The sequence below is a fragment of the Ranitomeya imitator genome, chromosome 1 (genome assembly GCF_032444005.1).
Source record: "Ranitomeya imitator isolate aRanImi1 chromosome 1, aRanImi1.pri, whole genome shotgun sequence".
Lineage (NCBI taxonomy): Eukaryota > Metazoa > Chordata > Amphibia > Anura > Dendrobatidae > Ranitomeya > Ranitomeya imitator.
This window is the reverse complement of record NC_091282.1, coordinates 466,620,579-466,639,213: the sequence shown is the minus strand read 5'-3', so window position 1 is coordinate 466,639,213 and position 18,635 is coordinate 466,620,579. Positions and strand designations below refer to the sequence as shown.

The 18,635-nt window shown below is 44.9% G+C and overlaps 1 protein-coding gene across 1 annotated transcript in view; it reads right to left on the bottom strand.

Annotated features, from left to right (window-relative positions):
- SNAPC3 (small nuclear RNA activating complex polypeptide 3) overlaps positions 1 to 18,635 on the bottom strand; it is a 131,111-nt gene that overhangs the window by 11,137 nt on the left and 101,339 nt on the right. Inside the window, exons 4-5 of the mRNA XM_069765175.1 lie at positions 12,069 to 12,173; positions 5,673 to 5,822 (exon numbers count right to left, since the gene is read on the bottom strand). Of these exons, the coding sequence (XP_069621276.1) occupies positions 5,673 to 5,822; positions 12,069 to 12,173 (255 nt within the window). The remainder of the gene's footprint in view (positions 1 to 5,672; positions 5,823 to 12,068; positions 12,174 to 18,635) is intronic.

The following is an 18,635-nucleotide window of genomic DNA, read 5'->3' as shown; positions in this document are numbered from 1 at the left end:
GAGCCACCTTGTGCAGCACTAATGCTGTATTCTGGCTCTTTTCGTTCTTGTCCCTGGCACTGCTGAAATAATCGCTTTTGAAATTTGTTCCTCATACCGTGAAATCGCCACGGGGCAGGTTATTCCCCCCTAATCCAGATGCACCACATCCATCAATCATGGCCTCTGTGCGCCGGGCGCCGCCGCCTCCTCTTCATTATCGTCCCCGGCGCCTGTGCAGTTATTTTTATTTTGGGCATGCGCAGTTGCGCTGCCCTTCGAACTTACACCGCAGGCGCCGGGGACTGCTCTACACTATGCCACCCCCTGGCCTCCGACCTGTTCTATACTATGCCACCCACTGGACTCCCTCCTGCTCTATATTATGCCACCCACTGGACTCCTCCTGCTCTACACTATGCCACCCCCTGGCCTCCGACCTGTTCTATACTATGCCACCCACTGGACTCCCTCCTGCTCTATATTATGCCACCCACTGGACTCCTCCTGCTCTACACTATTCCACCCCCTGGCCTCCGACCTGTTCGACACTATGCCACCCCCTGGCCTCCCTCCTGCTCTATATTATGCCACCCACTGGACTCCCTCCTGTTCTATATTATGCCACCCACTGGACTCCCTCCTGCTCTATATTATGCCACCCACTGGACTCCCTCCTGCTCTATATTATGCCACCCACTGGACTCCCTCCTGCTCTATATTATGCCACCCACTGGACTCCCTCCTGCTCTATATTATGCCACCCACTGGACTCCTCCTGCTCTACACTATGCCACCCCCTGGCCTCCCTCCTGCTCTATACTTTGCCACCCACTGGACCCCTCCTGCTCTATATTATGCCACCCCCTGGACTCCCTCCTGCTCTATACTATGCCAAACCCTGGCCTTCCTCCTGCTCTATACTTTGCCACCCCCTGGCTTCCTCCTGCTCTATACTATGCCACCCACTGGACTCCCTCCTGCTCTATACCATGCCACAGCCGTGCCTCCCTCAGCTCTATACTATGCCACCCCCAGGCCTCCCTCCTGCTCTATACTATGTCACCCACTGGACCCCTCCTGCTCTATATTATGCCACCCACTGGACTCCCTCCTGATCTATAATATGCCACCCCCTGGTCTCCTCCTGCTCTATACTATGCCACCCCCTGGACTCCCTCCTGCTCTATACTATGCCACCCGCTGGACTTCTCCTGCTCTATACTATGACACACCCTGGCCTCCCTCCTGCTCTATACTATGCCACCCGCTGGACTTCTCCTGCTCTATACTATGCCACCCCCTGGACTCCCTCAGCTCTATACCATGCCACCCCTGGCCTCCCTCTTGCTCTATACTATTCCACCCCCTGGACTCCCTCCTGCTCTATACTATGACACCCACTGGATTCCTCTTGCTCTATTCTATGTCACCCACTGGACTCCGGCTCTATACTATGCCACCCACTGGACTCCCTCCTGCTCGAAACTATGCCACCCACTGGACTCATCCTGCTCTATACTATGCAACCCATTGGATTCCTCCTGCTCTATACTATGCCACCCACTGGACTCATCCTGCTCTATACTATGCCACCCACCTGGACTTCTCCTGCTCTATACTATGCCACCCTCTGGACTTCTCCTGCTCTATACTATGCCACCCCCTGGACTCCCTCAGCTCTATACTATGCCACCCCTGGCCTCCCTCTTGCTCTATACTATTCCACCCCCTGGACTCCCTCCTGCTCTATACTATGACACCCACTGGATTCCTCCTGCTCTATACTATGTCACCCACTGGACTCCTTCTCTATACTATGCCACCCACTGGACTCCCTCCTGCTCGAAACTATGCCACCCACTGGACTCATCCTGCTCTATACTATGCCACCCATTGGATTCCTCCTGCTCTATACTATGCCACCCACTGGACTCATCCTGCTCTATACTATGCCACCCACTGGACTCCTCCTGCTCCATACTATGCCACCCACTGGACTCATCCTGCTCTATACTATGCCACCCACTGGACTCCCTCCTGCTCTATACTATGCCATCCACTGGCCCCCTCCTGCTCTTAAGCCACCCACTGCACTCCTCCTGCTCTACACTATGCCACCCCCTGGACTCCTCCTGCTCGATACTATGCCACCCCCTGGCTTCCTCCTGCTCTATACTATGCCACCCAATGGACCCCTCCTGCTCGATATTACGCAACCCACTGGACTCCCTCCTGCTCTATACTATGTCACCCCCTGGCCTCCCTCCTGCTCTATAGTATGCGACCCCCTGGACTCCTCCTGCTCTATACTATGCGACCCCCTGGCCTCCCTCCTGCTCTATACTTTGCCACCCCCTGGACTTTTCCTGCTCTAAACTATGCCACCCCCCAGGCTTCCTCCTGCTCTATACTCTGCCACCCACTGGACTCCCTCCTACTCTATACTATGCCACCCTCTGGACTCCCTCCTGCTCTATACTATTCCATCCTCTGGACCCCTCCTGCTGTATATTATGCCACCCACTGGACTCCTCCTGCTCTATACTATGCCACCCCCTGGACTCCTCCTGCTCTACACTATGCCACCCCCTGGATTCCTCCTGCTCTATACTATGCCAACCACTGGAATCCCTCCTGCTCTATACCATGCCACAGCCGGGCCTCCCTCAGCTCTATACTATGCCACCCCCTGGCCTCCCGCCTGCTCTATACTATGTCACCCCCTGGACTACTCCTGCTCTAAACTATGTCACCCCCTGGACTACTCCTGCTCTATACTATGCCACCCCCTGGCTTCCTCCTGCTCTATACTATGCCACCCACTGGATCCCTCCTGCTCTATACTATGCCACCCGCTGGACTCCCTCCTACTCTATACTATGCCACCCACTGGACTCCTCCTGCTCTATACTATGCCACCCCCTGGACTCCCTCCTGATCTATACTAAGCCACCCACAGGATACAAAGTCCAAATTAACAGATCAACTTTACATATCTGCCATAACAGTAATAGTTTTCATACAAAGAACAGAACAGTTACAGTATATATTAAGTTACAACTTTTAGAAGGGGACACGTGGCTGGGACCTCCACCAATCAATACAATGGGGCACCTTAATCCCCATCTGAGTGGAGTGGCAGTACACAGGCTCAACAGAGACTCCATTCATTCTTTATTGAACTAACAGAGAGCTGTATTCAGATTTCCAAGGCTGCCTCACAGAGAAGGAATGGAGCCACTCTTGTGCCATCTACTTTTTCTTTTTTACTCTGCCCACTAATCCCCCAAAAAATATCATACACTTAAGAGCTGTTACAGTTATGGAGATAAAAAAATAAATAAAAATTGTATTTTTTTACATTACAACCCCACTTCCCCACAGGTGACTAAACTTACCACAATAGACAAAGAATTTTATTAAACAGGATTTGTCACTAGATATTTGCTATCACATCTGAGAGCCACATGATATTGGGACCAGGTCCCTGATTCCAGGGATGTATCACTTACTGGGCTGCTTGATGCAGTTTTGATAAAATCACCATTTTATCTGCTGCAGATCCGCCAGTTCTCCGAATGCTGAGCTCTGTATAACCCCTCCCACACCACTGATTGACAGCTTTCTTTCTATGCACAGTGCACACAGAAAACTCTCAAATCAGTGGTGAGGCTATGCAGAGCTCATGAACAGGAAGGACTCGGTGGCAGGTTTACCTGTGCTCTAATGAGAAAATTATAGTTTTATCAGCAGATAATCAAAACAACAACAAGCAGCCCGGTAAGTAACACATAGCTGAAAACAGGGTCAGGGTCGATACATTATGCTGCTCTCAAATTAGAAAGGCAAAGACCCGGTGACAGATTATCTTTAAACTCTTAATGAAGGAAATGGTTATGGATCAGAGGTTAGAAAATATATGTACGTACGTACGTACGTATGTACAGTACAGACCAAAAGTTTGGACACACCTCATTTAAAGATTTTTCTGTATTTTCATGACTATGAAAATTGTACATTCACACTGAAGGCATCAAAACTATGAATTAACACATATGGAATTATATACTTAACAAAAAAGTGTGAAACAACTGAAATTATGTCTCATATTCTAGGTTCTTCAAAGTAGCCACCTTTTGCTTTGATGACTGCTGTGCACACTCTTGGCATTCTCTTGATAAGCTTCAAGAGGTAGTCACCGGGAATGGTCTTCCAACAATCTTGAAGGAGCTCCCAGAGATGCTTAGCACTTGTTGGCCCTTTTGCCTTCACTCTGCGGCCCAGCTCACCCCAAACCATCCCGATTGGGTTCAGGTCTGGTGACTGTGGAGGCCAGGTCATCTGGTGTAGCACCCCATCACTGTCCTTCTTGGTCAAATAGCCCTTAGACAGCCTGGAGGTGTGTTTGGGGTCATTGTCCTGTTGAAAAATAAATGATGGTCCAACTAAACGCAAACCGGATGGAATAGCATGCTGCTGCAAGATGCTGTGGTAGCCATGCTGGTTCAGTATGCCTTCAATTTTGAATAAATCCCCAACAGTGTCACCAGCAAAGCACCCCCACATCATCACACCTCCTCCTCCATTCTTCACGGTGGGAACCAGGCATGTAGAGTCCTTACGTTCACCTTTTCTGTGTCGCATAAAGACACGGTGGTTGGAACCAAAGATCTCAAATATGGACTCATCAGACCAAAGCACAGATTTCCACTGGCCTAATGTCCATTCCTTGTGATCTTTAGCCCAAACAAGTCTCTTCTGCTTGTTGCCTGTCTTTAGCAGTGGTTTCCTAGCAGCTATTTCACCATGAAGGCCTGCTGCACAAAGTCTCCTCTTAACAGTTGTTGTAGAGATGTGTCTGCTGCTAGAACTCTGTGTGGCATTGACGTGGTCTCTAATCTGAGCTGCTGTTAACCTGTGAATTCTGAGGCTGGTGACTCGGATAAACCTATCCTCAGAAGCAGAGGTGACTCTTGGTCTTCCTTTTCTGGGGCAGTCTCCATGTGGGCCAGTTTCTTTGTAGCGCTTGATGGTTTTTGCCACTGCACTTGGGGACACTTTCAAAGTTTGCCCAATTTTTCAGGCTGACTGACCTTCATTTCTTAAAGTAATGATGGCTGCTCATTTTTCTTAGCTGCTTTTTTTTTTGCTATAATACAAATTCTAACAGTCTATTCAGTAGGACTATCAGCTGTGTATCCACCAGACTTCTGCTCAACGCTACTGATGGTCCCAACCCCATTTATAAGGCAAGAAATCCCACTTATTAAACCTGACAGGGCACACCTGTGAAGTGAAAACCATTCCCGGTGACTACCTCTTGAAGCTCATCAAGAGAATGCCAAGAGTGTGCAAAGCAGTCATCAAAGCAAAAGGTGGCTACTTTGAAGAACCTAGAATATAAGACATAATTTCAGTTGTTTCACACTATTTTGTTAAGTATATAATTCCACATGTGTTAATTCATAGTTTTGATGCCTTCAGTGTGAGTGTACAATTTTCATTGTCATGAAAATACAGAAAAATCTTTAAATGAGGTGTGTCCAAACTTTTGGTCTGTACTGTTATATACAGTGTGTACACAGTATACGGTGTGTCATAATAGTGGATATTTTGAAGGGGGAAATCATTTTTTTTTACACATGTAATCGCATCGAAAGATATTATAGCAATTATATGAGACTCTTTACCTTGCAAACATTTTCAGGTGCCAGGTCTGGATTGTTGCTAAATTCTCCTCCAATCTGTAAGTCACTGACACAATTAATGGCATCTCGAAGCTCTGTCAGCCTTTGGCTACCTAGTACCATAAATGTTTCATAGGGCTTGTATGTCTTGTGCTGGGGAAAAAGAGGAATACATTCACAGTTTATGATATCAGGCATGCAGCACATATCATCAAACTATAAGGTCTTTATGATACATTTCTAAAATTTAGTTATCAAGGCTACAATGTGACAACTGTACAACACTATGTACTTACTCAGCAACTATGAAATATGTATTTCCCAATACCTATCATTGTAGTTCTCCAGTAAAAGTCTAATAGCACCTTAAAGGGAATCTACCAGCAGTTTTTTTTTTACATTTAATATGAAAGCTGCATAATAAAGGGCAGAATAATCTGATTCCAAGGATGTGTCACTTATCAGGCTGTGTGCGGTTTCTGTGACTAGAGCTCATGTGCAGCCCAGTCGTCCAGCTAATCTGTGTAAGCCCGACCCCACCACTGATTGGCAGTTTGCTCACAATGCACAGTGTACACAGGCTGATGACAGTCTGGGGTGTGGCGGGGTTATACAAAGAGCAGAAGACGTAGCTCTGCTACAGGTCCAGCAGACAAAACAGGTATTCTATGAAAACTACAACAAGCAGCCCAGTAAGTGATACATCCCTGGAATCAGGCTTTCTTGCTCTATGCTATGTTGTCATCAGTTTATATAGCAAAACCTGATGACAGATACCCTTTAATATAGGGGAGCACAGATAGCGATTTAAGATTTTCAACCAGTTAGACCGATCATGTCCAGATAACGAAACTGGTCTGAGTTGGCCATTCTCCCAAACAGATTATCCACATCTGTTATAAATCATACTAAATCACAATGACTGCAGAGAGCAGGCTAACTGTAGAATTCCGCTTAAAGATATCGGAAAGACTGCTCTACTATAGGGAGCAGAAGAGTTATGATTTGCAGACATTTTAGATCAGCTTTCTGGCAGATGAAACAGATTTCAAACAGATCAACTGAAATGGTTACAGAACAGAATGTTAAGTAATGCTATCCATTTGGAGGCTGTGACTAGATCTTATCTGCTCATCTTTCAAGACTGCGTTTAATCATAAATTGTACCTAGATCCAATTCTTCCACAGTTCATTCAGGCCTAGCTGTTCTCCTCTAAAAGAGGTCTTCTGTTGGGGATAGATGGGCTTACATACTTTCATCAAAAACGTGTGCCAAGAACCCCAGGTTTCTACATGTTTACATAAAGTTGAATTTACACATTCAATACTTATTGTTTCATGTGGTTTGTATATGTATACATATAAGTATTAACCCCGTAGTGACAGAGCCAATTTGGTACTTAATGACCGGGCCAGTTTTTACAATTCTGACCACTGTCACTTTATGAGGTTATAACTCTGGAACGCTTTAACGGATCCCGCTGATTCTGAGATTTTTTTTTTCGTGACATATTGTACTTCATGTTAGTGGTAACATTTCTTCGATATTACTTGCGATTATTTATGAAAAAAATGGAAATATGGCAAAAAATATTAAAATTTAGCAATTTTTAAACTTTGTATTTTTATGCCCTTAAAATCAGAGAGATATGTCACACAAAATACTTAATAAGTAACATTTCCCACATGTCTACTTTACATCAGCACAATTTTGGAAACCCATTTTTTTTGTTAGGGAGTTATAAGGGTTAAAATTTGACCAGCAATTTCTTATTTTTAGAACACCATTTTTTTTTTAGGGACCACCTCACATTTGAAGTCACTTTGAGGGGTCTATATGATAGAAAATACCCAAGTGTGACACCATTCTAAAAACTGCACCCCTCAAGGTGCTCAAAACCACATTCAAGAAGTTTATTAACCCTTTATGTGCTTCACAGGAACTGAAACAATGTGGAAGAAAAAAATGAACATTTAACTTTTTTTTGTAAACATTTTACTTCAGAACCATTTTTTTTTTATTTTTACATGTGTAAAAACAGAAATTTAACCATAAATTTTGTCGTGCAATTTCTTCTGAATACGCCGATACCCCATATGTGGGGGTAAACCACTGTTTAGGCGCACCGCAGAGCTTGGAAGAGAAGGAGCGCGTTAGACTTTTTCACCGCCGGAGCCCACATCAAAGTGGGGGTTCTGACCTCGGACGTACTATCCCGTCCGAGGTCAGAAAGGGGTTAAATATGTGATTCAGGTCATTGCCCTGGAAAAGGGAGTGTATCAGAAAAGAGGGAAAATGGTCTTGTATGATAAATTGTGGACGCCTTGGCAGGAAGTTAGGAGGAGGTGAAGGAAAGATAGGCATGAGGTGGTTTCGTCTGTACAATAATGGTCTATATGTTCATAATGGAAGACATTACATATTGATAATGTATATACTGTTACAAGACATGTTAAGAGAAGAGCATGAGCTGTCTAAATGGGAAGGAGGGGGAGGGCGGGGAAGGGGGGGTTAATGTTGGGGAAAATTGGAAAATACATGTATTAATGTCAAATGTTTTATTGAAATTTTAAACTATTTGAGCTAAAAAAAAAACAAAAACAAAACTTTTATTAACCGATGAGGGGGAAATGTTACGGACCTGGGGGGGTGTGGAGCTGGGAGGATTGGCTACGGGTGGACGATGAAGGGGTTCCATTGGAAGGGGTAACTAAACTTGTGGGGTCTGGGAGGTCAAGGATGGAAGTAGACACATTAGGAGTGGAAGCATGGGCGAGAGAGACACATTGGGAGAAAAACCGGACAACACAGACACATTGGAAGGTGAGTGTGGAGGTAGTACAACACTTCTGCTGCCTTTAGTCCAGTTTACTTTCTGTCCAGCTTTTTGCGACATCCTCCTTTTTTTGTGTCTCCTTGGGAGGGTGGGAGTGGTGGGGTCAGCAGGGCGTATATGAACTGGACCCGGCCTGGTTGTGGCGGTGGACAGCCGTGCAGGTTCTTCTGGCAGCCTAGTGGCGGTGGTAGTCGTGCAGGTTTTTCAGGCAGCCTACTAGTGGAGGAGGTGGGCAGCCGTGCAGGATCTTCTGATGGCCTACTGATGGTGGCGGTGGTCACCTGTGCAGGAGCAGGACTCGGCATGGTGGTAGAGTGGATTGCAGCAGCACCCGACAAGGTGGTGGTGGTGCAGTGGTGTGCGGCAGACTGGGCATGGTGGTGGCCATACAGTGGTATGCAGCAGAACTCGGTATTGATGTTAAGTATGTAATTGGTGGCACCTGTGCCTGGTGGAAGTACAGAGATTGCTGCAAAGCCTGAACGTAAGCAGCGTTGCAGGCCTGCATCATGTTGAGCTGGCGTTCAGGTTGTAAGGTGTTCCCACATGCCCTGCTCTATCTTGTTAAAAAAAATGGTGTGCTGGTCTCTGGAGGTCGGCTTCCAGACGCTTAAGGCGTTGGTTGACATCCTGGAAAAGTGTTTTAATATGGGTCAGACCACTTTCCAGTCAATCTCCCAGCACCTTTAACCCATTCTGGAAGACCGAGCTCAGGTGACCTGTCCGAGGCCTTCTGCCGCTGGCGGGAAGAGCCCCCCAAAAAAGTGGCAGAGGACTGGGACAGGGGAACATCTAAAGGACCAGCTGCCTGTTCTCCAGACTGTGACGCCGACCCACTTGCTGCTTCGCTGGTGGATAGCTGGGACTGGTCCGTGGCAGTTCTTTGAGGGACTACTCCAGAGGACGATCCAGGTTTGAGGGTGCTGCTACAGGTTATGTGAAAAGAAAAAAAAAGTAAAACATGACTACCAACAAATATCACTTGTAAAAGCGCCAACTCCAGTGGAATAGAAAAATTAAGATTAGTGAATATAACACAATGGAATACAACACAAAAATACTTACGTTCTCTGAGCAAGAACAGGCCTCAGGAAAGACAGCACCCGGTGGAACTTGTATTTCCCTATCCTTGCTGCAGAACCAATGCGAACTTGGATCTCCTGTCTCAGGTCCTTGCTGAAGTGATCCTTCATCGAATGCCAACGGGTTTTGACTTTGATCACTGTGAATAGGGAAAAAAAAAATTGTTAAACAATGCACTTTAAGCTGGGATCACACAACCGTGTGTGATACGAGAAATTCGCAGGAGTTTATTGCATCACACACGGTTGTGTGATCCCGGCCTTCAGGTTCACTGCTGCATCAGACCACACTGCAATACTAACGAAAAGCCTTTCTGACTCGTGAAGTAGCGTTGTCCCAGTCATACATCAGCGCTTGGGCCACCTCATTCCACAGCCACCGAATCACCACAGCGTCCGAGTGCTGCTGCTCCCGGGTGTCCCACAACGCAACTCGCTCCTGCACCAGAGGGATGAAGAGGTCGTTGTCAATTAATTCCTCCTCCCGTTGTGGAACCTATAAATGAAAAGAAAAAGAAAAACAGTCAAGAGTACCAAAACAGTCAAGAATAAAGAAAAACAGCTTGAGCCCGAGTCTGCTGCTCCTGCTCATCTGCACTGGAAGGGTTCATTAAAAAGAAAAAGAAATATTTTGCCACATGTGTAATAGTGACAGTGAATACTTACCAATCAGCAGCCAATGTACTCACTTCAGTCTCCGGTCCACTGTGTGAGCTCTGATCTTCAGTGGAGGACATGATGAGGAATGCTGCAAGAAAGAAATGATTACAGACTGCAGGGAAAAAAACAGACAGGCAGACATATAGCTTGTATACTTACATTTTGATGGAGCCTTCCAAACTTGACGCTGCAATGCTTGTATCGCTTCCAGAGTCTTAAGAGTAATGGATTTCCACTACCCACTACTCACACCTACTTTTAGAACCTTTGTTTGGGGGGTGGCTTAAAACAAGTTCCTAGACATGTTTAATCATAGGAATGCATGCGTATGCAAATGCAAGTCCTTGCGTACGAATGCGTTCCCAAAGACTGTAATGCGTTTATTTGACGCACTCCTTCTGCAAGCGTCCGCATGCGTATGGCGGCAGAAATTTGCCGCCACAAAAATTCTAACATAGTGCGTCAGCCGCAGACCGCGAAAATACGCATGCGTAAGCAAACTCGGGCTAGCGCATGCAAACGCATGTACCTGCGTCTACAATGTAAAAGATAGGAAATCAAGATGCATGCGGATGTATGCATCAGAAATGCTGCGGACACAACCGGAAATGTGAAACCAGCCATAGTGGGCCCCTTATTTTTGGTGACCATTGTTTCTGTGATGCTGTGCCTGGGAGGAGATAGGGGGCAGGGTCAACCCTTGCAGCATGGGTACTGTTGACCATCTTGTCACTCCACCTACTGGTGCAGTATTGCTATGGTTTTGGTTGGTATCATACCTTTAATCCCTTCATGACATGTGCCATACTAGTACTACGCATGTCATGTCTCGCCCTGTGATGTTGGCTCTGGTACTGAGCCCACATCTTTCCTGGCACATGTCAGCTGTTTTGAACAGCTGACATGTGCCTCTAACAGCCGCGGGTAGAATCGCGATCCACCTGCGGCTGTTAACCCGTTAAATGCTGCTGTCAAACTCTGACAGTGGCATTTAACTTGCGCTTCCTGCAAGCACGTCGCAATTTCCGCCCATCGGTAACCCCATCACGTGATCGCGCGTTACTGATGGGTTGTTATGACAACCAGACATTTCCAGCAGACATCTAGCAAGTGAGCATTTATGCTACATACAGGCCATCTGATCATCACCTGTATGTAGCAGAGCCGGTCAGACAACGGCAGCTTCTAGTCTCCCATGGAGGCTATTGAAGCATGCAAAAAGTAAAAAAAAAGTTTTAAAAAAATATAAACGTTCAAATCACCCGCCATTCGCCCCATTCAAAATAAAACATAAAAAAAAATCAAACATACACATATTTAATATCACTGCATTCAGAATTGCCCGATCTATAAAGCTATAAAAAGAATTAATCCGATCGGTAAACGGCGAAGAGAAAAAAAAAAAAATCAAACCCCCAGAATTACGTTTTTTTTGGTCGCCGCAACATTGCACTAAAATAGTATCATTAAAGGGGTTAAGGTCAAGGACCCACAAAGGTTTGCTCCGTAATGTGGCAGTGGACATCATAAGTCTGATCAGAATGTTAAACTTTAGATTGCCATATTCAATTTGTAACTGTTTACTTATAATAGATAAATGTAAAAGTTTGGCCTATGTGGGCCTTGTCTTTCTCTACAGCTATGGACAATTTCCAGATATCTTTTATTGTCCATCCCACAGGCTATCCATCCATTTTAATGTCAAGAAACTCATGAACGGAGACTTCAGGGTTTTTTCTGCATAACTCAATGTGAAAGGAGTTTCACTAGCTTTGACTACATGCATCACACATAAAGTATTCTAGTTTAAAGAGTAAAACCTTGTGAAATACAACAGGATAAACAAGATTCAGAGTGATCAACAATTCTCCCTCATCAACCAAATGTGAAGGATCTTCCGGTCTTGCTCCTAAACCACGAGACTCCTAGAAATAAAGAAAAACAAAAGTTATTTTTCTGCCATTATCCAATTTGTTATATATTATTTTCAACTGTGATTTTTTTTTCATTTTAGCAGGCTGCATTGCTCATGATGTATGGATACTCAGTCACAGGCAATTTATAGATTTGAGCAGATACCGCATTTTTCAGACTATAAGACGCACTTTCCCCCAAAAAAAATTGGGGAGGAAAATGGGGGATGCGTCTTATAGTCCGAACGCAGGCTTACTGGGGTGTTGTGGCAGAGGTGTGGCGATGCTGCAGTGGGGCGGAGCGCACCTGAGAAGGGTCCCTTCTTCAGGGTGCCAGCGGCAGAAATGTGGTGGCGCCGCGGCCTGGTGTCTACGGTGAGCAGAGTGCATCACCGGTTTCCCTGTGGCCATCTTCCTAAAGTCGTGGGCCGCCAAAGGCCGCGCATGCACAGATTGAAATCTCGGCGGCACTCGGCTTTAGGAAATTGGCCGCCGAGATCCCAATCTGCGCACGCGTGGCCTCCCGCGGCCATTTTCCTGAAGCCTCCGGCGTTCCACAGCTTCAGGAAGATGGCCGCAGGGAAACCGGTGACGCACTCGGCTCTGCTCACCGTGGACACCGGGCCACGGCGTCACCATATTGTATCCTGAAGAAGGGACCCTGCTCTATGATCCGCAGCATCGCACTCCGGGACTGCAGCATTGCCCCACTTCTGCCGCCGTCAGCTTCCTGACGAAGGGTTCCTGCCTTCTGTGACCCCGATGTACCACCGCCGGCTTTCAGGTAGGATACCCTAAATTAGGACCCCAGTCTTATAAAAATCTTTTTTCTGCTATTTTCCACCCCAAAACTTGGGGTGCATCTTATTGTCTTATAGTCTGAAAAATACAGTAATTTTCAACTGTGGCCTGCAAGCCAGATCCAGTCTTCTGACTGGTCTTGTTCGGCCTGCAACAGCCAAAGGGCTAGAAACAGTGGTGTACTGCAACATGCAGCCACTCCAGAGTGTCATCTTGATTTCAATGGTATCTGAATCCTCAATATGCAGAAACACTTGAATACAGTAGTGGAAGAGTGAGCCATCAGCCAACTCTCACCATTAAGGCCGGGTTCACACTGCGTTAGCAGCAGCCCGTTCAGCACATACGCTAACGGGTGGCTGTTAGTGCAAGTGCTGACGTTTATATTGTGCTAGCGCAGATAGAGCATCTGCTAGCTCTATCTGCGCAAGCAGTGACGGACCCGGAAACGCTGCAGCCCGCGTCTCCGGGTCCGTCACTCACTGACGGCACATCCCTAGCGCACGCCCATTGTGGGCGTGCGCTAGCGAAGCGTCCGACATTGCAGTCAATGGCGGCCTTAACGGACTACGTTACACCGCGTTTATGCCGCGGTGTAACGTAGTCTGTCTTACGGTCTGCCAGGACGAAGTGTGAACCCGGCCTAATCCTGTGCAAAAGATTCTCAGCACAGCAGGCTTGATGAGGTCACCAGAATGTGCCTGTTGCTTGGAACCTCACTTTACACAGTACACAGAGTAGAGAAGTGCATCAGGTGAACAAGGCAAGTTGATTCTTATTATTTACTAGCTGGAGAGCCCGGCGTTGCCTGGGCATAGTAAATATCTGTGGTTAGTTATAGCACCTCACTTCTCTCATTTTCCCCCTCACATCTCTCATTTTCCCCCTCACTCCTCATTTTCCCCCTCACTCCTCATTTTCCCCCTCACTCCTCATTTTCCCCCTCACTCCTCATTTTCCCCCTCACTCCTCATTTTCCCCCTCACTCCTCATTTTCCCCCTCACTCCTCATTTTCCCCTCACTCCTCATTTTCCCCCTCACTCCTCATTTTCCCCCTCACTCCTCTCATTCCCCCCTAACACTTGTCATTTCGACCTCACATCTGTCATTTTCTGATCACTCCACTATTTTCCCTCACTCCTTTCATTTTGCACTCACACCTTTTCATTTTCACCTCACACCTCTCATTTTCCCCTCAGTATATACATGTTTGTCATCTCCCTTATATATAGTATACACCTGTATGTCATCTCCTGTATATAGTATATACCTGTATGTCATCTCCCCTGTAAATAGTATATACCTGCTGTATGTCATCTCATCCTGTATATTGTATATACCTATGTGTCATCTCATCCTGTATATAGTATATACCTGTATGTCATCTCTTCTGTATATACTAAATACCTGTATGTCTATGTCATCTCCTGTATATAGTATATACCTGTATGTCATCTCCCTTGTATATAGTATATACCTGCTGTATGTCATCTCCTCCTCTATATACCTATGTGTCATCTCCTCCTGTATATAGTATATACCTGTGTGTCATCTGCTCAAGTATATAGTATATACCTGTGTGTGAACTACCCCTGTATATAGTATATACCTGTGTGTCATCTCCTCCTGTATTAGACCTCGTTCACACGTTATTTTTACCTCAGTATTTGTAAGCTAAATTAGCAGCCTGATAAATCCCCAGCCAACAGGAAGCCCCCCCCCCCCCCCCCCCCGGCAGTATATATTAACTCACACATATACATAATAGACAGGTCATGTGACTGACAGCGGCCGTATTTCCTACATGGTACATTTGTTGCTCTTGTAGTTTGTCTGCTTATTAACCCCTTTACCCCAAAGGGTGGTTTGCACGTTAATGACCGGGCCAATTTTTACAATTCTGACCACTGTCCCTTTATGAGGTTATAACTCTGGAACGCTTCAATGGATCCTGGTGATTCTGACATTGTTTTCTCATGACATATTGTACTTCATGACAATGGTAAAAATTATTTGATAGTACCTGCGTTTATTTGTGAAAAAAACGGAAATTTGGCGAAAATTATGAAAATTTCGCAATTTTCCAACTTTGAATTTTTATGCAATTAAATCACAGAGATATGTCACACAAAATACTTAATAAGTAACATTTCCCACATGTCTACTTTACATCAGCACAATTTTGGAACCAAAATTTTTTTTTGTTAGGGAGTTATAAGGGTTAAAAGTTGACCAGCAATTTCTCATTTCTACAACACCATTTTATTTTAGGGACCACATCTCATTTGAAGTCATTTTGAGGGGTCTATATGATAGAAAATACCCAAGTGTAACACCATTCTAAAAACTACACCCCTCAAGGTGCTCAAAACCATATTCAAGAAGTTTATTAACCCTTTGGTGCTTCACAGGAATTTTTTGAATGTTTAAATAAAAATGAACATTTAACTTTTTTTCACAAAAAATTTAATTCAGCTCCAATTTGTTTTATTTTACCAAGGGTAACAGGAGAAAATGGACCCCAAACATTGTTGTACAATTTGTCCTGAGTATGCCAATACCCCACATGTGGGGGTAAACCACTGTTTGGGCGCATGGCAGAGCTCGGAAGCGAAGGAGTGCCATTTGACTTTTCAATGCAAAATTGACTGGAATTGAGATGGGACGCCATGTTTCGTTTGGAGAGCCCCTGATGTGGCTAAACATTGAAACCCCCCACAAGTGACACCATTTTGGAAAGTAGACCCCCTAAGGAACTTATCTAGAGGTGTGGTGAGCACTTTGACCCAACAAGTGCTTCACAGAAGTTTATAATGTAGAACCGTAAAAATAAAAAATCATATTTTTTCACAAAAATTATCTTTTCGCCCCCAATTTTTTATTTTCCCAAGGGTAAGAGAAGAAATTGGACCCCAAAAGTTGTTGTACAATTTGTCCTGAGTACGCTGATAGCCCATATGTGGGGGTAAACCACTGTTTGGGTGGATGGGAGAGCTCGGAAGGGAAGGAGCGCCGTTTGACTTTTCAAAGCAAAATTGACAGGAATTGAGATGGGACGCCATGTTGCGTTTGAAGAGCCACTGATGTGCCTAAACATTGAAACTCCCCACAAATGACACCATTTTGGAATGGTCTGCAGGTGTCACATTGCGTTTGCAGAGCCCCTAATGTACCTAAACAGTAGAAACCCCCCACAAGTGACACCATTTTGGAAAGTAGACCCCCTTAGGAACTTATCTAGATGTGTGCTGAGCGCTTTGACCCACCAAGGGCTTCACAGAAGTTTATAATGGAGAGCCGTAAAAATAAAACAAAAATTTTTTCCCACAAAAATTATTTTTTAGCCCCCAGTTTTGTATTTTCCCGAGGGTTACAGGAGAAATTCGACCCCACAATTTGTTGTCCAATTTGTCCTGAGTGCGCTGATACCCCATATGTGGGGGGGAACCACTGTTTGGGCGCATGGGAGGGCTCGGAAGGGAAGGAGCTCCATTTGGAATGAGGACTTAGATGGAATGGTCTGCAGGTGTCACATTGCATTTGCAGAGCCCCTAATGTACCTAAACAGTAGAAACCTCCCACAAGTGACACCATTTTGGAAACTAGACCCCCTAAGGAACTCATCTAGATGTGTTGTGATAGCTTTGAACCCCCAAGTGTTTCACTACAGTTTGTAACGCAGAGCCGTGAAAATTAAAAAAAAAAATCTTTCCCCCCAAAATTATTTTTTAGCCCCCAGTTTTGTATTTTCCCGAGGGTAAGAGGAGAAATTCGACCCCAAAAGTTGTTGTCCAATTTGTCCTGAGTACGCTGATACCCCGTATGATGGGGGAAACCACCGTTTGAGCGCATGGCAGAGCTCGGAAGGGAAGGAGCGCCAATTGGAATGCAGACTTAGATGGAATGGTCTGCAGACGTCACATTGCGTTTGCAGAACCCCTAATGTACCTAAACAGTAGAAACCCCCCACAAGTGACCCCATATTGGAAACTAGACCCCCCAGGGAACTAATCTAGATGTGTTGTGAGAACTTTGAACCCCCAAGTGTTTCACTACAGTTTATAACGCAGAGCCGTGAAAATAAAAAATCCTTTTTTTTTTCCCACAAAAAATATGTTTTAGCCCCGAGTTTTGTATGTTCCCAAGGGTAGCAGGAGAAATTGGACCCCAAAAGTTGTTGTCCTATTTGTCCTGAGTACGCTGATACCCCATATGTTGGGGTAAACCCCTGTTTGGGCACACGGGAGAGCTCAGAAGGGAAGAAGCACTGTTTTACTTTTTCAACGCAGAATTGGCTGGAATTGAGATCGGACGCCATGTCGCGTTTGGAGAGCCCCTGATGTGCCTAAACAGTGGAAACCCCCCAATTATAACTGAAACCCTAATCCAAACACATCCCTAACCCTAATCCCAACAGTAACCCTAACCACACCTCTAACCCTGACACACCCCTAACCCTAATCCCAACCCTATTCCCAACCGTAAATGTAATCTAAACCCTAACTAACTTTAGCCCCAACCCAAACTGTAGCCCTAGCCCTAACCCTAACCCTAATCCTAACCCTAGCCCTAACCCTAGCCCTAACCCTAGCCCTAACCCTAGCCCTAACCCTAGCCCTAACCCTAGCCCTAATGGGAAAATGGAAATAAATACATTTTTTTAATTTTTCCCTAACTAAGGGGGTTTGATTTACTTTTATAGCGGGTTTTTTAGCGGATTTTTATGATTGGCAGCCGTCACACACTGAAAGACGCTTTTTATTGCAAAAAATATTTTTTGCGTTACCACATTTTGAGAGCTATAATTTTTCTATATTTTGGTCCACAGAGTCATGTGAGGTCTTGTTTTTTGCGGGACGAGTTGACGTTTTTATTGGTAACATTTTCGGGCACATTTTTTGATCGCTTTTTATTCCGATTTTTGTGAGGCAGAATGACCAAAAACCAGCTATTCATGAATTTCTTTTGGGGGAGGCGTTTATACCGTTCCGCGTTTGGTAAAATTGATAAAGCAGTTTTATTCTTCGGGTCAGTACGATTACAGCGACACCTCATTTATATCATTTTTTTATGTTTTGGCGCTTTTATACGATAAAAACTATTTTATAGAAAAAATAATTATTTTGGCATCGCTTTATTCTCAGGACTATAACTTTTTTATTTTTTTGCTGATGATGCTGTATGGCGGCTCGTTTTTTGCGGGACAAGATGACGCTTTCAGCGGTACCATGGTTATTTATATCTGTCTTTTTGATCGCGTGTTATTCCACTTTTTGTTCGGCGGTATGATAATAAAGCGTTGTTTTTTGCCTCGTTTTTTTTTTTTTTTTCTTACGGTGTTTACTGAAGGGGTTAACTAGTGGGCCAGTTTTATAGGTCGGGCCGTTACGGACGCGGCGATACTAAATATGTGTACTTTTATTGTTTTTTTATTATTATTTAGATAAAGAAATGTATTTATGGGAATAATATTTTTTTTTTTTTTCATTATTTTGGAATATTTTTTTTTATTTTTTTTTACACATTTGAAATTTTTTTTTTTTACTTTTTTACTTTGTCCCAGGGGGGGACATCACAGATCAGTGATCTGACAGTTTGCACAGCACTCTGTCAGATCACTGATCTGACATGCAGCGCTGCAGCCTTCACAGTGCCTGCTCTGAGCAGGCTCT